The sequence below is a fragment of the Acipenser ruthenus genome, chromosome 3 (assembly GCF_902713425.1).
Source record: "Acipenser ruthenus chromosome 3, fAciRut3.2 maternal haplotype, whole genome shotgun sequence".
Classification (NCBI taxonomy): Eukaryota; Metazoa; Chordata; class Actinopteri; order Acipenseriformes; family Acipenseridae; genus Acipenser; species Acipenser ruthenus.
The window spans coordinates 94,923,564-94,947,062 of NC_081191.1; the positions used below are offsets into that span (position 1 = coordinate 94,923,564).

The 23,499-nt window shown below is 37.4% G+C and overlaps 1 protein-coding gene across 2 annotated transcripts in view; it reads left to right on the forward strand.

Moving 5' to 3' along the window:
• The window catches only part of LOC117435712 (RNA-binding protein 33), a 59,004-nt gene that overhangs the window by 14,754 nt on the left and 20,751 nt on the right, over positions 1-23,499 (forward strand). The window contains exons 9-15 of one of the 2 annotated variants that reach the window (XM_034059082.3): positions 1,851-2,124; positions 2,927-2,985; positions 6,784-6,904; positions 10,981-11,309; positions 15,094-15,354; positions 15,603-15,965; positions 17,409-18,074. In XM_034059082.3, coding sequence (XP_033914973.3) covers positions 1,851-2,124; positions 2,927-2,985; positions 6,784-6,904; positions 10,981-11,309; positions 15,094-15,354; positions 15,603-15,965; positions 17,409-18,074 — 2,073 coding nt within the window. The remainder of the gene's footprint in view (positions 1-1,850; positions 2,125-2,926; positions 2,986-6,783; positions 6,905-10,980; positions 11,310-15,093; positions 15,355-15,602; positions 15,966-17,408; positions 18,075-23,499) is intronic. The other variant, XM_059019101.1, reaches the window with a different exon arrangement.

The following is a 23,499-nucleotide window of genomic DNA, read 5'->3' on the forward strand; positions in this document are numbered from 1 at the left end:
CACTCCGATTTTTTTATTTTTTAAAAAAAAATCCAACTTCAGCTTTTCACTTCTTAAGGTGCATTTTTTTAACAAAAGGTATAAGCTAGTGAACGCAGGCTGAGTTTGCATTTGCCTGCAGTGCTAGTAGCAACAACACCGTGCACCATACTCTGGGCTGTCAGAATCAGTCAGGTAGGTCCTGTCATAACTTTGGATTTGTTACTATATACAAATTAAAGGATATTAGTATGAACCGTTTACATGCAGAAAAGTGTGCGGTGAGCTCCTGAAAATGCCCTCTGGCTTTGTGCTAAGAACTGTAAATACTTTTTCATTGTACAAAATAAAATTAAAAAAAAAAAAAAATTCGGTTCGGTATCAATATATATTGCCTTAATAGTAATGAGTTTTTGCATACTTTAAAAGGAGGGAGTTTCAACAAATGATCATTTTCCTAAGGAATTATCATCATACTTAAATGCTGAAGTGTCTGTTTGTACATGTTCAAATCTGGTGGCCTGGGCCCCCGTGACGGGTTCGATAGATTACAGTGAAGGGACTTGTATCCTCATATCTCGTAGCCTCTTCAAAAAAAAAAAATATATATATATATATATATATATATATATATATATATATATATATATAAAATAAATAAATAAATAAATAAACAACTGACATAAAAACCGTCTTGATGTCAGATGGGTCTTCGGAACGTCATTTTGAAATGGCAAGACTAAAAGAAAGCATTATGCAGGAACTTTGCTTGCTTGTCTTGTCTTCTGCTCTTTGAGACGAGTAGATACGACCTGTCTGACTCACAGACATTTATTAGCTGCTGTCTTCAGTTGACCTGTTCTGTTCTGTGTTGCATGGTCTCATCTGGAGTCGAGCTTAATAATACACACAGACAGCTCAGAAGAAAGTCATTTCCTGGGTGTACCATACCAGAGCTGGCTTTTGCTCATCTATACATTAAAAACTATTTTCCCTATATATATATATATATATATATATATATATATATATATATATATATATATATATATATCATAGCATAGTATATTTATTGTCTTCTTTCCTTTCTTTAGTCATGTTTTTGTAATTTAAATAAAAAATACATGTTGTTTATGTACACATAATTGTTGCTGCTTGCGATACGTACTGTAAGCTTGCATTGCAGTAGCACCTTTTTTGCGGCCAGTAAAAGAACTACAGCTGACTTGTGCAAAAGAAAGCTTTATTTAACAGTCACTGTTCCAAGCAGGGTATCAGTCACATTTTACTACTACTACTAATAATATGAACTTAAGCTTGTCAATTGATCCCAGAGATACATCGAGTCGCATGCACAGTTTGCATTCAACTTTTGTTTAAGTTATATGCTTTATACAAATCAAAAGATCGAATTTTGTATGTGTGTGACATTTAATGTGTGATTTATAGTATTCACATATTGTCAAACGGTTTCTGTTAAGAGAAAAAAAAAAACACAGTGCATGAATGCCGCCTAATGAAACTTCGAAGATTTAGTACTACCTTCGAATTCCTAGCTAGCAATTGAATTTTTTTAGTTGTTTGTAGAGCAATTAGTCAAATATTGTGCTTAGTATGTAACAACAACTGCCACCCTTCACACAGAGCATATCAAAATTGAATTCAACACAATATTTGAGTAATTGCAAAAAGAAAAGCTACTTCCTCTTTACACAGAAATGTCAGTAACATGTGACAGATGTAAATATATACCATTAGATATCGCTATGAAAAGAAATGACCAGACAGGCTTGAGGGAAATGAGATAAACCAGTGATTTATGGAATGATTGTACCTGCTGATTTTTATTTTATAATTTATTTTCTAAATAGCACCCAACCTCTAGGATGACCCACTATCAGCAGCTGCACCATCAACAGCTACACCACCAGCAATCTCCAAGAGGGCATTTCCAGGAGCAGGGCCAGCAGAGACAGTCCCCTCAGCCTCTGATACCATCCCATCCGTACCACCAGTCGTCCTCTCCACAAGGAGCACTCATTCGTCCACAGGCAGAAGGGTCCTCACCTGCACATTCTCCACAGCAGCCCAAGAACATTCATATCAACCCACACTTCAGAGGCCCGGTTTCCTCTCCTGCGCAAGGTGGGATAGTTTATTCTTTTAATGAGTCGTGTCGATTATGACCAATGTGTAAGTCGACCTGTATCTTCTGATCACATCTGAAGTACATCAATTTTTATCCTAACGTATTTTGCCCCAGAGATTATACATGTCTAGAGAACTGTTTATTTTTAATTAAACTTGGTTGGGACCAGTGTTGAGATTATCAGTCTGTCTGACAGTCTTTCTGTGTGGGTTATGGAACAGACTTTAACAGTGTCATCAGTTGTGAACCTTTCACCACTAAAGTGTCTGTCTGGGTAGAAATGCGATGGGGTTAGGGTTAGGGGCGGGGGGGTTCCTACAGGGCAGAAAAGCTGTATTGTTGTATTGTACCTGCAGTAATGACTGAAAGGGGGAGGATTTTTCTCATTTTATTATTCCTTCCTTCAATTAATATAAACCTAAAGGTAAAGCCGTAAAACAAAACCAGCCTTTTCTATCGGTTTGTAGACATTCGCTGATGCATTTTAGCAGTTCAAAGTGATCACACCTATTTTGTTCTTTATTTGGACATACATTCCCTTTATGTAAAAATGTTATTAACCCATCCAAGCTCAGTGTTTGTATGTTAGTATTTAATTATTAATTTGTGCAGTTAAAACATGTTTGCTTCTATTTTGACCACCCCGAACCCCTCTCCCCTCCTTTTAAAAAAAAAAATAAAAATAGAAAAAAATAAATAAAAAAGCACGGAATTAATGTGCAGTGAAATTAAAAATATTTGTGTGCAGGAAAGGCTGAACTGTAAAGATATCTAATGGGCTCTTCCCTCTCACTGCAGTGCCCTTGATGCCTGTGCCAAACCAGCCCAGGCCTGCTGTGGTTCCCCAGAGATTTCCAGTGAGTAGCAGCTGCTGCTTCTTTTCTAATATGATATGGATTGCATGTGTCTTTTGTAAAGAAATATTATTATAGCAATTAATTGACTGCCCTGGCTAAATACTGTTTGAGAATCTGTAAACATTGATATGCGAATGCACAACTGGAAATGTTTGATATGAGCTTTAGGCACTGATGGGTTTCGGGGGGTTTAGTTAATGCTGCTTGCAAGTGAAGTCATGGGTCGGCACATAAAGCAACCTGCAAAATCAACCATGGAGAACAAATAAATTCTGGAGGTGCTTTTTTTCTTTTCAAATATATGTCTTAAGCAAGAGCATATATCATAGAACAGCTTTGCAATAATGGTGGTTTAAAAAATAAAATAGTAATTACTCCAGCAATGCTAAACTATAAACTGATTACTATATTTGAAAACAGATTACCAAATCTGCTGCAAATGTTCTTACCAGCTAACAGGGTGGAAGGCATCAGGTGTTGATTGACACATCCTGGGAAGAGCTTTTTGTAGTGATTTATGCAAATCAGGTTGAGCAGAGAATCTGCAGCAAATTGCATTTTATTCAGGTTATGGACCTTGCAGAAATGAGCTTGAGGTTTGTACTTAGTACTGCACTTTCGTTTAGAATGTTTGCTGTTTTCACAAAATGTTTGCAAAGACCAGTAATTACGGCAGCCACAGATAGCAAAGGAATGATGGGCATTTTCTCTTAACGGATCTTTCGGCAGAGGAGAGCAGATGCAGCATTAGATCCCCCCAGCTGTCAGATGCTGTCAGGCTGGCATTGGGAAAATGCAATTTAAAATGCAGGTGACAAAATACCCAGCAACTTCCATTTGCCAGTGGGCATCTGATTAATCATAATTACCATACATTATCATACTATCACATTTAATCGTATAAGTAGGTTCCCATCTGCAGTTGGGCTGTACAGTACTCAGTGTGTTGTCTGCAAAGAACTAACAATATTTATTAGTTTTCCAAAGCATGAAGTAGCAGAAATGTTCAGTAACTTCTACTCCTAATATATGGTGCAGGAGTGCTCAAATGTGGTCCTCTAGGATTTTATAGGTATTATTTAATAACCTGATTAAGACCTAGACGTGGGTTAAAATGGTTACAATCTAGGCTACAGGTCGGACAAAGACAGGAGGCTGCCGGATGTTGAGGACTGGAGTTGGGCACACTGATCTAGTGTATGGTGAAGTATAGACAAGATGATTTGAGGTGTTACTCTGCAGTAGTTTAAAATAATAGTGCATTTGGTGAATTGCAGGTAGGTTTAAAATATTTTGTTTGTATTTGTACCAGAAGACTTGTGAATCTCACAGTGGTACTGACCTAAGGCTGTTCAGTCTTTTCCGATCCAGGATCTTGTTCCAAGCATGCCCTTAATTATTGAATTGAGCAGTCCAGAGCCTTGTTCCCACCAGGTGTTTGATTTTTTGCTTGTACCCAGGTGTTAAAACAATGAAGGGTCTGGATTGGAATGGACTGAAAGAGCCACAAGTGATTATCAATGATGCATCATTACAGGATATATTATCTGCATTTGCTCCGCTTCAACCATAGATTACCCCTGTTTTATTGCAAATTTAATTGCGACATTTGTCTCAAAGCACCCTTTTGTGTGGTGCCATATCAGTTGACTCCTGTGTATTCCTTTTAAAATGTATGTAGGATTAGAAATGAGAAGGCTGCTTCGGTTATTATCAAATTCTGGAAATGTCTGCAGTATTGTATAAGTATTTAATTAAAGTCTATTGTGAGTATGAAGCTGACCTTTTAAAAGAACTGATAAGATGTACAATAGCTATTTGATCCTCTTATTTGTCTAGCGCTTAAGGTAGCCGATTAACTTTCTTAAGCAACTTATGTAAAGTTTTAGCTCTGTTTTCATTCCCAGCAAGAGTCATCAATTGTGGATGAAAAGATGGATTAAAGCTGATAACATCAAGTAATTAACAGAAGGTGGGAAGAAGTAAGAGCAGAATTTGCGTAAGGATCGTGTGGTGAATAAAGGTTCATTTCTTAACTGAGAGGGATATTTAAGAGGATAAAAGAGAAAGCTAAGTGGCTCCTTATTTCTTGAAAGGATTAGAGGATTGTTATCTTTTTTTCTTTGAGAAGGTAGATGGGATTGCTCCTTGTGTATGCGAGCATCATGTTCAGTGAGCTATTTTTAGTGTATAATGAATGCAAGGCATGAAATTAGCAGTCGCCAGAAACAAAAGTGCTACAGCATGTTTCTGTGTGCTGCACATGATCTGACAGTCAGAGTTTTTCTCTACTCTCCAAATGTAGTTGCTTTCCTGAAGGATATGGCTGATTCAGAAATGTGATATAATTATTAAAATGATACCAAAGCACAAAAACAGGAAATAAAATGCATGTTGCTCCTGCTCTGCTTAATTTTTCAATAAACTGTATAGCCTAACTCACTGTTTTTATAATGCATCTACTGAGCTGAACCTTGAGTCTGTACCAGTGAACCTTACATATCTGTAACATTAAATATATGTGGCAATGACCTTAAACTTGAGCTCTAATATGCCTTTCATATTTCATTTTGTGACACTAAACATTAAATACTTCCACTCTTATCAGAGTTCCCAGCTGGAAATGTTTGCAGGAGCCTGTACAGTAGGAGCACTCCAGGACTTTAAAACATGACCATTCAAAACCCTATTTGTAGATCTGCACTAGGCATTTGCTGTTGCTTAAGGCTGCCACACACCATACAGGATGCGATTTCTCATGGCGTGACTCGACACTTTTGCTACAAAATTATATTACACACCAGAGGCAACACTGATGAAATGCCAAGTGTAACTGGGCTGATTGTGTATTTAAGCCATTGACAGGTTTCCTGTGTAGACAGAATTTGAATATATTTTATATTCATGTACAAAAGAATAATTTTTGGTACAAACATTAACAGTTACTCTCCTATACTAGGATAATCTTCATCTATTGAAGATGCTAGGGATGTGTGATTTACAGATATCAATATATTTAAATAGTTATCTGTAAATCACACACCCCAAGTATATCTGGTTCTTTGGGAATGTACATGATAGTCACCTTTGTAATTCATAAATGTAAACACTCAATTTAGTATCCTTGGGTAAACCATTTTCAGATTCTGAATATATTTGGGTATGTAAAAAAAGAAATGGGATTTCATGCAGAAATACCTCTCACTTTGAATAACTGATAAGCTGCCACCAGGCTATACCTGTGTGATATGACTATTTGTAGCAGACTTTGCCACACATAAACATGTATACAGTAATCTGTCGCGTATCCGACTGCGGTGGGACCAGAGTAAGGGCGGATATGTAAAGGCGGATAAATTAATCCTGTTTATCCAGCTGTAGCAATTACTATGTTCACACAATTATAGTTTTGAGATTCAGCTTTTATTAGTGATCTCCCCTAAATCCCTTGTTTAGAAAGATACAGGGTATTGACAGGGTAGCCATCTGCCATGTGGATGCATGCATTCGCTGCTGAGTGACAAGCAGGAGATCGAGACAGAGGTTGAAGTTGATACGCTTCGCAGGCGAACAGGATTTATTCACATGTCAACACACTGAACAGCTCACGTGACACTACCAGCAATGGTAGCGCACGGAGCACATACAACACAGTGTATGAAAACTTTAGTAGGATCTACAATCTCTGAACTAATCTTCTCTGTTGTTGAAGAGCTTGATCATGGTGGATAAACAGTTAGGGCAAATAGGTGGATATGCGACAGATTACTGTATTTATTGTTGCTGTTTCTTTTCCAGGGTCCTCCAGAATTCCAGCCGCCTGTCCCTGGAAACTTTAATCAGCCCCCAAGGCACCATTCCCCTGAACCCTGGAGAGGACCCCTGCAACCTCAAGAGAGGGAGCCTTTCTTTATTGGAGGTAAGCTGAACACGCCTGCATGTTTGTCTTTGTTTCTCCTGCATTTGTATGTATATCCAGAGAACTGTTTATCTAGTTGTGGTGAAACGTGGGATAGGACATTGATGATTGATCGCACACGTAATTGAGAGTAACACATTATTAGGCGTATAGGAAAGTAGTGCTGGGATGAACATGTGTTTTCATGAAATCAAAGCCATTGTAACACTGCATTAAAGTAAACAAATATCCCAGAAGTTAGAAGAGGTTGCGAAGGTCTTACTTTACCCCCATTGAATTAACTCCAAAGCATTTGACAAAAACAGTACAGTAGACATTTTTTTTCTTTTAATCCCTGCCATTGTCGTTTCTTTGTGATAAAAAGTGGCCAAAGACATTTTCGTAAAGCAATAGGATCACTGAGGTTTACTCATGCCTTCTTTTTAGCTGAAGCAAGTGAAAACTTCCAAATTTTACTTGAATAAACCCTTGAAATAAAAGAAAAGAAAATAGGATTACAACATATGCAAAACATTGATCACTATACATAACATTTCCCTTTCAAGTTGGGCCAGTGTTAGAAAGCTTGAGGTATTTTGGAGTGATATACCTGCATCTGTATCCACCGATTCTGACTATCTTCCCAAATCTGAAGCAGCACCTGTGACTTTAGTATAGATCACTGTTTGGCAGCTTGGGTTGTGTGTGCATGCTAATCTGGACTGTTTACTTCTTACTGTTAAAAACTTTTTACATGGGGGATCAAGAGCATCTGTTGACATATTAATCCCACACATCACAGAGAGCTCTTTTTTCACTTGCCATTTTAGAAACTGTCATGCTAATTGTGGCAATGTGTTAAATTGGTGCAAGGCAAAACAAGTTGTGATTTTCTCATTTCTTTCAATTGAATAATTTCTAGCGGACACATGCATTGTTTTTGTCTTTAACTATCTGGCACTATTAGAAAGTGGCTGTCCATCCTTCTCTATGCACACACTTAAATACTGTATGTAACACAGATTATTTTACATGTACACACTGTGGATATAACTACCTTTTACTTTTGGTGGTCTAACTTTTCTCTGAAGTTAGAACTCCAATTAAGGATGCCTGTGAGGGCTTTTATGTTTTAGTAAATCTGCAATTGCTACAGCTTCTACAACTGCTTGGATCTCAAACAAAATGGTTTCGGATTCGCCTCGGGCAAAACCTAATTGTGCCCGTCACTTTGACCTGTGGCCTCGAATGACTGCTATAGTGTAGTCATGACTTTCCCCCCCCCCCCTGGACGATAAAGATCTAACGCTTTGAATCTCTGCCTCAACACAAAGTGTTCCATGATTGTTTAAGTCCAGGTCGGTGGTGGGTATCGGAAAAGAGAAGTAGACCCTCTTTTGTGACAGTAATTGTACAAAACTGCTGTATCACCACCATGTTGTCAAACTATTTGATCAGTGAAACAGTTCTTGGGCAAAGACATCCCTAGTACCTGTGACCAATTATTTTTGATACTTGATTGCTGTATTTAAACTAGAGAATGTTTATTTTTTATTTCAGTTTAATACTGAGAACATATTTAATTTTCTAACAGCATTCATTATGTGCCTATATTGAGTAAGCTGAGCCAGTTGTGACTCATCTGACACACACTGAATGGTACAGATGCTTGTATGCACTTGAAAGCAAGGAATTTTAAAAATAGATATTTTACCTTCTATAAACCAATACCTGGAATAGATACATTAACTGAAATATCTTTTTTTTCATTGATGGCTTCCTTTCTTCCTTTATCTTTTTTTTTGTGTGTTTGTTTTATAAAAGCCCCAGTTCTTTGGACACACTTGTTATGTAGGACTCTTGACATTTTCAACAGGACCTCTGAAATTCAGAAAGGTGGGTTCTAGACCCTTAAATCAAATTCTGCAATATTTATTCTATTAATCAAACAATGTACATATTTATTTTGTTGTTTTGCTTTAAAATAACAAAAAATGAAACTTAAAGCTGCCCAACATGTGTTGAATCATGTATATTCTAACATGAGTAGATACTGTCAACTGTAGTTTTTCTGTGAAACAAAATGTAAAGCAATGAGTTAGTGATCTATATATATATATATATATATATATATATATATATATATATATATATATATAATATTTTTTTAGGGCTGTGGTCGAAGGTTCGTTCGCTAGCCAGGAATTCGAAGGTTCATCAGGTGGCATTCATGTACTGTCAGATTTTTCTTCTCTTAACAAAAAACCCTTGACAATGTGTGAATACTATAAGTCGCACATTCTTTGATGTGTATAATGTCTAATACTTAAACAAAAGTTGTTATATTAAAATCCACAATCAGATAGTTATACTTAGCACCTCTTTGTCAATGACACTGCCGCCGTGGATTGGAGCAAGGTATAATGCCAAAGCACTGGGGGAGTACCTATAGCGGCAATATTGCGTCAATAAAATATGTACTAAATACCTAACGTACAAGACGTAAGAAGTGTTATGGTAGAATAAGTCTAAAACATAAAGTATACTCTAACACTCATTTTTATTTAAAAAACTAAGCAGAGTAGGCTAAGGCACCACCCCTTTTAAAAAAAATAAACAAACCACAGTTGAAAGGTCACAGCACAGAGGCAGATAGTGTCCAAGAAACGGGTTTCAGAAAGATACAGAAAAAAAGACAAACAGGTAAACCTCGTTTATCTACAGTTTGCAAAAAGATGTTTTGGAGAAAATGAGCACTAGGGTGGGACCAGGGATAATAAATATTATAAAGATACATCAGGGTACTCTGCATTGTGCAAAAAAAGTTGCATGTAAAAAAGTGTAAGTATTAATTAATCCTTATTCTATATAGGTTGCAACCCTACTTTTTTGTGTTCAAAAATAAATTAGCAAGAGCTGTATATGAAGATCCCAACTGAGGGTCACAGTAACATCCGGTTTGTGTTTGGAACGTGAAACGGTGCAACAGCTGAGAACTGGAAAGCATATTTTTTTAAACACTGTTTTTTCTTTTTTTAATTTTTTTAACAAGTTAGCAATAACAAGACACATTGCAAAAAATGTTATATATTTTATTTTTTTCAGCCAATAATCATCGTGATAATCGATAACACAACTGCATTATCGTCCAACACTACTTTATATGTATGAGTATCGCAAGCAGCATCAATTACGTGTACATAAACAAAGTGTATTTTTATTTAATTAAAAAAAACAAACGTTATTACTGTTCTATATAACGTATTTTTAAACTACATGTTACTGTTTTATTCCATTTATAAGGATTACCTGCATGATAATAGAATTTTGAATTAAATATAAACTAGTAGCTATGGTGATGTCACCAGTAAATTATGCAAATTAGTACCATGGAAGGTTTGAACCTTCCTTTTGGTTATGTGTTCCGAACCTTCGAAGGTCAAAGTGTACCCTTCGTTACAGCCCTATATATTTCTGTAATTTAGTGCAGTGCATCTGTCCAAATGTGCCATTGTGAATTGTAAAACCTATGTGTTTGGGTTTCCTGAATGTGTATGCAAAGCTTGTGGATTTTAAGTGTATTTTGGGTTGCCACTGCAATGCCTGTCTAGGACACTAGAATAGCATTGCATACTACTTCCCTGTCTAGCTAGGTAGCAGCTAAAAAAAGACAAGAAAAAAGTAGCTAGTTGTGATCAAAACGATAACTTTTTATTGTACTGCTCTTGTATCTGTACTGTTTACTAGTCATTCTATCTGCTAAGATCTTTATTTATTCACTTCCCTGTTTCCTTTCTGGATTTTGCTGCACTGTTGTGGTTGAATTACTGATTCCTCTCAGTCTTCTGTTTACCAGGACACTTTTTAACAATGTGACAAAATATATCTCGGGAGACTTCTCCCGGATGAAACCTTCTTTAATTGAGGAACTAATTTATAATTAGCCTTTATGCCTAGCTGATGGTAATGCATACAATATGTACACATACTGTATGTTTCATTGTATTTGGTACAACAGAAGTAGAGATGTCACATTTGATAAATTGAAGCAGAGCAATATGGCACAGCGTGTTTAGAAGCATTTTTGTTGTTCACAGAGCCAAGGTTCCCAGGACAGCATATGTTTGAACAACAGAACCCCCCTCCACTCATGAATAACAACCACCCTTTACCTGGCCAGAATCCCATGCCTTTCAACCAGCAAGGGCCTGGTTTTAACCAGCAAGGGCAACAGACAGTGTTCCAACGTGAAGGACCCATGAGGCCAAACCTCCATCCTCCAGGTCCCATGGGCATGTCTCACTTCAATCAGCCCGGACCTGCCAATCCCAGACCTTTTATTCCTCCGAGACAGCAGTTTCCACAAGGCCCTGGGCAGCCCTTTCCACCACCACACATGCAGCTTGGAATGCAGGCACGCCACAGAGTAAGTGAAACAAAATAAATCATGATTTAATAGTGGTAAACAAAGAAAATGATTGTTACTTATTTTATTTATTTTTATCATATATTGGTCAAATGTTATTTCTGGAAGATTTTTGTTACTTCAACTTAAAGTGCATATAGATACTTCTACCTTTTATCATTTTATTGAATGGTTCAGTTGCTCCAGTATATATAATCAATCAATCAGTCAATCAATGTTGACATTGTCACTTGTTCCTGGTAGTGATTACAACTGCTTCTATAATTTACCAAGAAGCATTTGGTTCTGACAGATTTGAAAGGTCACAGTATCATAAGATTTCTCAAGAACCAGGAACAAGACTACAGCAAAACCACATGCCCCTGAATGATTGCAAACACAAAAAGGTAAAGAAGTGATAAAATATATATATAAGAGAGAATTACATTTGTATGTCTTCAGGATTGGTGTAACCCTTATTGATCTGTCCAGGTAAGTATTTAGTATAAGTGCCATTCAGGTCTCTCTCTTTTTTTTTTTTTTTTTGTAACCTTAAGTTCCAGTAGTAATAAACTGCCCTCTAGTGGTTTGTAATTGACACAGCAGGGGTTCTCTGAGATATGCCACTGTTCTATTATTTATTTATTTATTTATTTATTAAAAAATAATTTAAAAGATCATTATTTTTACATACAATTACCCATTTATACAGTTGGAGCAATCTAGGTAAAGTACCTTGCTCAAGGGTACAGCAGCAGTGTCCCCCACCTGGGATTGAACCCACAACCCTCTGTTCAAGAGTCCAGAGCCCTAACCACTACTCCACACTGCTGCCCTAGAAGTTCTAGAATTTGTATCAAATTCCACACCATTGTTGTGCTTGCAGACTACTGTAAAAAAAAAGTTAAACTCGAGGAAATTTTTTTTTTTCCCCCAAAAAATGTCTATGTTTAGGGAAATAGCATTGTATTCTATAACCCAGGGGTTTTCAACTGGGTGTACACGTACCCCTGGGGGTACTTCTAAGGGTCATAGATGGTATGCAGGACGACTCTGAAATGTACAAATAAAAATGAAAGTAAAAGAAAATAATGATGTTGAATTGATTTAATAATAGTATATAATCTCTAAACCACTGTGCATACGTATTTCATTTTGGCTTAGCAGCTCAAAGTGAAGAGCAGATGAAAAAAATAAAACTCAGAATTTATCATGTCGGCACTTTCCAACTGTACGAATGCGTGAATTTGATTGAGTGGATTTCTATTCTGATATAAATGTAGTGGTGGGTGAAGCAGGTGTCTGGTGAGTCTGCCTCTGGAGTGCGCTCTGTGCTGCTCATTAACTTCGCTGTTTTCAACTTGTAGTATCCGTAAAGCACAAATCTTTCTGCATTATTTAGAAGTATAATTGCTCCGCTAAACACAAATAATAATCACAATACTCGTACTTTGATTTGTTTTATTTATTAGGCGTGGCTGTATTTTAGTAACAATAGCGGCTGGTTGAATTGGTTTTTGGTGTTTGAAATGGATACATTTTTTACTTGCAAAAGGAAGAAAACACAAGTCTGCATAAAGTTCAAGCGACAAAGTCCCTTTGGATAATTTTTTGCTGGCTTTAATAAAAAAAAAAGTTTCACTGTTAGATGTTATAGTTAGAGGTGCAATCGGCACCCTAATTTCGTATTCGATTATCGTATAGACATTTATCAACAATAGTCGATGCATTGGTGTTTTATTTTTCAAAATAAACAAACGTTAGTTTTTTTTTTTTAACAGAAGATCTAATAACTAAAAACACTGTTGTGCATAATAGTTCAACAAAAAGGCATGAATTTCATTCAAATTAGAACACTTCCGATTATAAAAAAGAAATACAAAGGACTTACTTTTAACAACTGAAAAGAATATGAGTGCGTCCGCATCAGATTAACATTGTAATAATAATAAAAAATACAAATTAACAAGTAATTTCTGAACTATAGTTGTTCAATACTGTTTACATTTTATGTCCAAAAGCAAAGCATTTGAATTAGTCTCACAAACCCTGACTAATGTAACTATCGTACTAAATTCAGCTTCTTTTTCTATAATATTGCCATGTAATCCAAACACAACATGCTTTGAAACAAAAGGTAATTGAGATTTAATAGATAGAAAAAACAAAACCGTGTTGCCTTTTTTTTTAAATAAAAAAAACGTGAATACTTGGCCTACCGTAAAACTTCAAATAATTGCTGTCTGAAATAATCCCCTGTCTAATATGCGCCGGGTCTGCTGGCAAATATTGTAAATAAACGCCAGGTCTCTGTCATTGCCATTGAAGCTGAGGAAGATGAGGAGGAGCTTGAGCGTAATGGAAGTGACAGCGGTGAAAGTGACTTTCAGGATTAATAAATAATAATAATTGAAAATGTAATTTAAGGTAGGCCTACATGTAATGTGTATTTTTTTAAATGCAGTTTACGTTATTAAAAGTTTTGATAATTTTAAGCGTGCTGAAAGTAGGCCAGATACAAACCTCTTGGCGTATTTTAATGTGTTTTGTTGTATTAACAATGTACAAGTTTGAGATTAAACAATACATTATTTTTGATAATGATACTTATTGCTTTTATTGTTCATTTTTAGAAGTTATTATTATTATTATTATTATTATTATTATTATTATTATTATTATTATTATGCTGTAAGCATAGCCTACACACCTGTGTTCTGATATCTACAGGGCTTTTTCCTTTTACAATGTAATTTTGTTATAAAACAAAACTGTTACGTTGTTCCCACTGACACACAACCTTTTAACAAAGTTGCTGGAGTGTTTAAATTGAGTTACGATGTTGCTACAAGGTTGTGTGTTAGCAGCTTCTCAGTGACCACATGAAGCATGTGAAGCTAGTGATCTAATATAAAAGCCAGTCTCAAATAATCGCCGGTCTCCAGTACGCGCCGGGTCTGCTGGCAAATACTGTAAATAGGTACTTATAATTTGTCTTATCCAACATGTAATGTAGGCTTGAAGTGTGTCTCCTAGCAATGCGCTAATCTACCGTACTAGCACTAGAAGCAGCACACTCACACTCAAGGTTTTAATGCAAACCGGCAACAGGAGACTTAAAACTGGGTACTAATTAGATGCATCGATTCACCAAAATGTAATCGAAGCTCGGAAAAATTTAAGGACAGATGATCAATAATCGATGCATCGATTAATTGTTGCACCCCTCATTATAGTTTTATCTTGAGGTTAATGTGGTTGATATTGTAAACATATAAAATGGCACACTGATGCTGAGATAGGAAGTTAATGGTAACAGGGTAAACATTTACAGTGCAGACTATTTTTGATTATTTATAACAACTTTGCCAAATAGAAAGCAAATATGTGCGTTTCCAAAGAGATTCCTAAATACTGTCTTTTGATTCTGTGCACCCAAAGACTTATAGTTAAAAGTTTTAAGAATTACTGTTTGTTTGGTATTCTGTCCTAAACCAGCAGTTTGTCAGTCCCAAACTGTTGTGACATAAATTATATATCAAATAAACGGCAAAAGATTAAATGTGTTAATCAGATTATCCTGATTTGTATTGCAACTGTGGTACCATCCAGTGAGCGACAATTGTAAAAGGGTACTTGAGCTGAAATCGCCAGACAGAAGGGGTACAGTTTCAAAAAAAGGTTGAAAACCCCTGCTATAAGCCATTCTTTTCTTTACCTTTTACTAGCAGCGAAAGTTTTTTTAAAAAGAAAAGTGAATCTGTTAATGAGTGTGAATTCCTAATTGTGTCGTTTTGTATTTAAGGGGCCGATGCACCCTCCTCCACATTCTCAACCCTCACACCATGAGCAGCCAGCTCCACACCATCATCATCAACATCAACAACAACAGCAGCAGCAGCAGCAGCAGCACACCCCCCTGCACTACAGCCACCCAGGTCCACAGCGCCCCCTGCACCCCAACTCGCAGCCTTACTTCAGACCTCAGCTACAGAACATGCAGCAACAAATGAATCTGCGAATGCAACGCCCCCCGCTCCGCCCAGGCCCAATAAAACCCAGACTTGTAAGTAATAGGGTTTTAAAATAACCAATCTTTTATTACAATTGAGAAGTGGTCATTCCAACTTTAATTGTGCATTGTAAATGTGGTTGTTCTTTTTGGGTGATCGTGTCAAATCATCCACTTAAATTTTATCACTGTTTATAAAAAATATTTTTAATTAAAAACTCAAGCAGTCTTAATGCAACAGGAAACTTAACATTTCTCTTTTTAGAACAGTTTTAATTTTCATAATTTTGTTTTTTCCTCAGAACACACTGCCTCAGTCTGTAAATAAACCTCCAAACCAGCAGGTACAAGCTTTGCCTCTGCGCAACAGTAACCTGCGTGAGCTCCCTGTAGCACCAGCTAATGTGAACATTCACAATAACCGTCCGATGTCGGCTCCTGCTGCGCAGGTGAGGCCTGTTGCCAGGCATATGCAGAATGCCAGGTCAATGTCCGGAGCCAAGGTGATGCCTACTGCCAGGCTTCAGCCTACTGCCAGGCCCCAACTTGCTGCCAGGCCCCAAATTACTGCCAAGGCCCAGTCAGTTCCCAGAACGGCAGCGAAGAATGTAGTCAAAACGGAGACTCCAGTGGCACAGCTTAATCCTCCACAGACAAGTGAAGTGGTCAGTTTTTCCCATTGATCATTTTGTGCATGATTTGTTTTACAAAAGGCATGCATTACGCAGCACACTTTTATATTTTTATGTTTTAACACTTTCATATTCATTCCTGTATAACATAGCTGTCTGTATGTCGTGCAGTTACAAGCAAAATGTTGCGAGATAGACATTTAGAGTTCAAATGATGTCATCACAGTTTTTTTAATTCACATCGGCTGCAAATCTTATTGTCTTGGTTTAAGTAGTCCACAGTTAAGACTAAAACAGCAGGTTTCATAGATCCAGAATAGCACTTTTTTTTTTTGCTTTATCCAAATAGTTGCAGTCTTTTTTTTTTTTTTCTTCATACAAATGTGGTTTGAGATTGTCAGCTTTTTGTCCTCCACGTTTTGTTACTGAGCAGCTTTGTAAGCAATCCAACCCTTGGGAAATGGATGTCTCCCTCAGGTAGTTACAGAGAGGATATACAGAGGTGACTTAAAGCTGAAGGAATGGCATTTAAACATTGTGCAGCACTGCTAGAATGTTAATTCTAGCTTTAACAGTAGGTAATGGATACTCTTAAACTCAGCAAATAAAGTTCAAGGTCATGCAGACTGAGTGAGTGCTGGTCATTAAACCCAATTATTAAGTCACAAATGAGATGGATCTCTGAGAATGCAGTTAGAAAAATCAATAGATCTAGTCAGAGTTGTTTCAGGTGGTGTTTCTTTTCAATGTGTGGCCTGTCAGAAACATGACATTTACATTAGTTTTCTTTTGTTGTGTTTCTTGCACACCTTGCAGGCTTTATATAGTAGTTTTGATGTGACTGGTAAAAAGGGTTTAACCCTTTCAGATGTGAATTATTTTTGTCGAGCTGAAGAATGGGAAATTAAGTTATATAATTAAAAAAGGAACTCCTTTATTGCGTATACACGACAACAGGACAAAGCCTTTTTTTTTTTTTTTTTAAACAAACATATATTGGTAAATGTGATTTTAAAGTCCCATCAGTACCTTAAGAACGCTAAACCCCACATATTGAAAATAACTTGTGTGATTTACAGTGGAGGAATCTTTGACCTCAAGTATCAAAACATGTTTTTTCTCACTTGTATAACAGTACAGCGGATACAATATTTTTCTTACTTGTCTTTTTATCACTGCAATACAGAACCCTTATGTTAACATACGCCGCAAAGATAAAGCGGGAACTTAAGTCTGTTGCCTTCAGTATAACATCTATTAAGACATGAAATATACTTGCCAGATTTTTTATTATTTAGTTTTAGCACTAAAACTTGCTACATGGCTTTGTTTCCTTGCCAAGCAAGCTTCTGAACCACAGTAGATCCATTTGGTATGTACCTTTATACTTTAACCAAATAAGTAGTACTGATGAAAATGATATGTAAGCACGGAAAAAGTGTTTTTCTAAAATTGTCTGTGTTTTGTTCCTTTAAGAACCCGGATGAGGACGAAGAAACAAGGGTATACCGTTTAAAAATAGAAGAACAAAAACGGTTAAGGGAGGAAATTCTCAAACGGAAGGAGCTCAGAAGACAAATGCAGGCTGGTGTAAGGAAGAAAGAACTGCTAGAACGCATTACACAGCAGCCTCAGCCACAGCTAGCAGTACCACTACAGACACCACCACCACCTTTACCACCCTTCGTACAACCACAACAGCAGCAGCAACAACAACCACAACCACACGCATTGCAGATACCTTCAAATGGCATTATGCAAACACCCCAGCCTGGTGCTCTACCCAGGCCAAACATAAAGAACCAGCTTCTGATGAAAAAACCACAGGCTCCGGGGCTTGGGGTTCAGCTGCAAAACGTAAGACCCCAGCAAGCCGGGCTCAGTCTACAGAGGAGAAACGTGAATCCGCTAATTCAGAACAGACCGGGCCCCCAGTTCCAGACCCCGCAGCCTCAATCCAGACCTGCTGTAGTGGCAGCTTTGCCAGGACTGCAGCAGAGTGCTCGGGGGGTGTGTGGACAAGGCAGACCCCAGGAATTGAAGCCTGGTGTGAAAAGGACTGTAATGCAGAGATCCAACAGTGGGAGCGGAGATGGGCCACATGTTGGTGCCAAAGTCAGGGTGGTCAAGCTATTAGGAGCGGTAAGTTCAGATTTTTTAAATTTTTTTATTCACTTCCAACGGTAATATTGCATCAAATCTAAGTTCTAGATTTGTTATCGCATGTTTTTTTGTGTGTTTTGATACAAATAGGATAATTTAACCAATTAGTTACAGGAACCTGTAACTAATTGGTTACAGGAACCTGTAACTAATTGGTTAAATGTAAGTTTGAAAAAAATGTAATAACAAAATAAATAGGTGTGAAATAATGATATGTCTGAATTTATGGTACAGTTACAGGAATGTTCTAATTTGATTGCAGCTAGAAAGTTTCAATTACTCCATATCCTCTATGGATCCTACATGGTAACACAGAGCTGGAATAAAATGTGATTTAGAATATGATTTAAGTTACAGAGCAGTCCATTGCATATGATTGCGTTTTGGCTTGTCTCCAACTGTATGATTAGATTTTGAGACCCAGCCATATGCTCTGAAATCATTGATTCCTTGTCTTATTCTTGTATAAATTTTATTTATTTATTTATTTATTTAAAAATTCTCTAGACAAGATAGACAATGTATTTGAAACACCTTGTTCCAAGAGTTAATTTAAATGTTAGCTATCTTATGAACTCCTTTTCTTGCAATTTGTTACTTTAAAAAATGGTGCCAAATTTTGATCCGAGTACAAAGCACAGTGGTAATGTTAATATTGTAGGATATTATCTTGAATGGGAATTGCATTGAATAGGACGTACACGGTAAGAAAACTGGAAATTCTAATTGGTAAAATATGTTTAGACTACCTTTTGTTTTAATAAAACTGCATACAATCTATCAGTACTGTCTACAGCAGTGGTTTTCAACCTGTGGCACGTGTACCAGTACTGGTACATGACAGGCTTGCAACTGGTACACACCGGCAGCGGTTCTTTGACGATATGATTCCTCGACCACAACACCACTCCCTCAATCGCACCATCAGAATGTATCAATCTGTTTGTACCACTGAATCACAGAGAGATGAGAAATTATGATGCAGGGCTCTAGACTGCGACTAAAATGATTGCAAATGCGACAATAAAAAAGTTTTGACGACTCTTTTTTCAGGGTTAGGCATAAAAATGCTGCCTCTCCCTTTTAAAAGCATATGTCGATATTTATGAATGTGACATGTCGGTCTGTATAAAAAAACAAAAAAAAAACAAAATAGCTTTAAATGAACAGTTGCATTTAAGAAATGTAGAACAAGAACCGTGAAAAACTAAAATTAAAAATACGCATAAGGGGTGTGTGTTGCACACGTGCCATTAACAAAATGCCCTGGAAATTTAAAATAAAGAAAATAATTGAAGGGCTGTAATGCAGCAAAAAGCTCAACAGTTTAAAAAAAAAAAAAAAGTGAAAAAGTTACCGTACCAAGCTGAAAGAAGTTATCTTTGTGAACTCCAATAAACCAATGTTATCTTCAGTGAAATCGTAGAGTACCTAAAATAAGTTTTGAGTCAACACAAACTGATTTTTTTTTTCATCTGATGCATCTTGCATCCTAGAGATAATAGATTTAGTTACATTGTTTACCGTCAGGCGTTTATGGATGATTTAATTGCGCAGCAGATTCCCCAGTTAGATGATGAGCTGATAATAATTCTTCAGCCAAGGAAGCAGGCACGGTAATTTAAGAGTACCATTACCATAATTAAAACAGTGATGTAGTGTGAGTTTTGTATTAAAGCAGGGTCAGCTGTTGCAGGGAAAAAGTTTATTTCTCAAACTGACCGTTTTTAAAAAATGTGAAAGCAGAATGCACAGAAATACTAGGGACTGTAATTAGGAAGTTTACTACTGAGAAATAAAAACAAAAAAAATGAAGGGAATTAAGAATGAAATGTACTGCAGCTTACTTGATTGCAGTTACAAAATAAACAAACAACTGAGTACAGGCACAACAAACCTAGTTGTAATGGGGTAGGTCTAGGTTTTACAACAGACATTTAAGATTGCACGTAGTTACTGGTACACCTGGTGGTCCCTGCTGGAAACACTGGTACTTGTGATGAAAAGGTTGAAAACCACTGGTCAAGAGGATAGTGCAGGGGTGGGCAATTCCGGTCCTGGAGGGCAGGTGTCTGTCCTGGCTTTTGTTCCAACTTTGCCCTAAATTACTTAATTGGACCAATTATTACCAATTATTTTTATATACCAAGTTTTTAAGTGAGGCATTTCAGAATGACAAATTTCTTTTTTCTGTCCCATGAGACTTGCTCTAAAGAAGGATAACGCTTTTTTGACCCAGATGGCCTTCCATAGAGATCACTATGCGTGTGCGCATAATCTAGTTTGTTAACTCTTTGCTGTCTAAATCTTTTAAATAGAAGCTCAAGAGATACTGTGTTGATCCTGTGGGTTTATTTTATTTTTTAATATATATATATAAAGGCCATTTTCCAGGCCAAGCAGGGAGAATGGATGAGATGGGAGAGTGTGGAACAACGCAAGATTGGCTGGCAAGACCTATGGTCAATGGAACAGAGCAGGATCAGGATCATCAGGTCAACATTAAGGCACATTTTGACAGGATGTAAGGTGGCTCTTAGCCAAGGACGGTTCACTTGGCGCCATGACCAGGTGCTGCGATGTTTGGCCTTAGCATTGGAAGACAAGCGTAACATGACCAATAAGTTGCCACCTGTTCCATCAAAACATTACACACAAAAGACAACATTCCTCCGCCCAGGAGAGCAACCACCAAGAAAAGGTGTTAAAACCAGTCCTCGCCCAGGACAACTGGAAGCTGCTAGAGACTGGAAAATGCTGACAGATGTTGGTCAACGGCTTATTTTTCCACCTGAGATTGCCACCACTAACCTTTGACCAGACATTGTCTTGTGGTCTGGATCAGCACGCCTTGTTCACCTGGTAGAGTTAACGGTGCCATGGGAGGATGCTGTAGATGAGGCGTATGAGAGGATGAAACTGCGGTATGCTCAATTAGCCACTGAAGCGGAACAGCGAGGATGGAGAGTCCGGGTTTACCCAGTGGAGGTGGGTTGTCGAGGATTTGTGGCACACTGTACAACCCGGTTTCTCAGAGACGTCGGATTCAGTGGTCAAGAGTTGCATCGCACAGTGAAGAACTTATCTGAAGCAGCAGAGAGGAGCAGCAACTGGCTGTGGTTGAGACGGAAAGATTCTGGCTGGGGATCTCAAGCACAATAGAAAGAAAGAAACGCTGATGTACAGGTAAGTAAGCTGGGCTGAGTTGCGTGGGGGACGGAGGGGGGTGATGCTGGGACGCCAGAATCACCGTCGAGCCCTCTTGAGGTGTCGTGGGCTAGTCGACGAAACACCGAGGATGGAAGGTGCCCACTTGAAGACCCCAGAGATGTACTCTACTTAGCTCAATCCAGACGGTTGTCATGCTGATGCGCTAGGGAGACCGCACTGTGGTTGATCCCCGGAGCCAGCTTCACAGCCGTTGTGTGTGCTGATGCGCTAGGGAGGCAATAAGCTGATCCCTGGAGCCAGCATTACACTTCAGCCATCAACACCAGACAGAAGGATATCTACATCATCATATGGAAGGAAGCGCAAATGGATGGAGACACATATGGATTACATTAGTTTACTGTAAAGCTACGTCTTAGTTGGTGCTTATATTGGCGAGAGCCGAGTTCAAATCAGCATGAAGTTTTAACATCTACTCTTGTGTAATGGAAATTATATATATATATTATATAAATATATATATATATATTAATCTCACATCACACAGAGCGCTTTTTCATTTGCCATTTTTGAAACTGTTGCACAACTTAATTAGGTATTTTTTGCTGTTTGTAGTGGATACGAACATCTGACTTTTGTATCCGAATACATATCAAAAAATATTCGCAGAAATATTTGGTTCTTTGTCCCTGCACTAATTAGAAGGTCAATGTTGTTTGATACGTCGCAAGATGCTTTTGTCTGCTTGGTGATACTAAAAATGTCTGTGGACGAGGTGAAACAAAAGATAGCGCAGGGTTTATATCATATAGTGGATACTAGTTCAAGAGGTAAATCAGAAGTGTGGAATTATTTTGGAATCATAGAGAATGAAAATAATGAACATGTGACTTTATTCATTTAAGATGTTAGTATGTTAAAATATATATAGACCACTAGAGAACGCTACCATGCTGTATAGCCTGTTGTATAAACTCAATCTGTGGAGAATGGTAGAGATCTGTGTGAATGTAAGAGCGTGCAAGAGTCAGTCGACGCAGGCAGAGGTAAAGGACAAACACTTGTGGGTTCGGGTTGGGTTGCAGGTCTTATAAAAGCAGGTCGGGGTCGCAGGTAAGAAGACAGTGTTGCAGCCCGCGCAAGACTCTGACACAAACATTATCATCATATCACCTGGTAGCTTTATTTACATTTTATTTTTAACCCAAATTGTTTTATTTCTTGTTTGTGGTATTCACTTCAACAAGAATTCTGAATAGTCAAACACATACTATGCCTCCAGCACAACTGGTCTGCACTAAGAGTGCTGCATGTGGTACTGGAGATTATATTGTGCTTCCCGGTCACATAAAGAGATTTTAAAGCCGTGAAATAAAAATGTATTGCAATAAAAACTGACAATAAAAAGTCAAGCACTTAAAAGAACATGTTAATTGCAATTTGTGATTTCAGTAACATGCATCATGGCATTCTAAAATTCTGTATCCTGAAAAAACAAAACAGTAATCTAAACATTTGTTTTATTGCATTACAATAAACAATAGTGAGTCATTATTGCAAACATTATCAGCAGTAATATATTTTAGCAATTTAATTTGTTCAAAAGTATGTCACCTGTTCAATATGTAACTAAAATCCTAATAACTGCAATAAATATATTTGAAGTAGTTTAAAGTAGCAATGGTGTAATTTACATGTTTAGACCTAATTTCTTTCAATGAGCTCAAGCCTCTAATGATTGTGGGCATGCAGTAAAACCCAAACTGTTGTATTGATAGAGATAACATAGTGTCAGTTTTAATAGATGCTTATGCAGTAATATCGGTAGGCTGAGGAATTAATGGCAGTACCTTTGACAGTGAAGTATAGCCTTGTTGAAAGGCAGATTCACAAGATGCTGCTCTGTGATGCTGTTCTGCTGTCGTTCTCGGCAGGCTGACAATGTTATCTTTCCTTTCACTTTTGAGTATCAAATAACTTTCAGGTGTACAGAAATTAATGTCACCCGACGACATGCAATTAATCTTTTACTGTGTGTCCTTAATACCTGTTAAGAAAGAGGTGCCAGTTTGGTGGATTTGGATTTTGGAGCTTAGCCATAGATAAGGCAAATTAATTTTTCATCAGGAATAATACAGGCTAGCAGGACCACAAAGCCTGAGGAGAAGTGGACGGGGAATTTGTCAAGTGTTGTCATTCCAGTATAATGCTGCTTAACATTTGATAGGTGTAA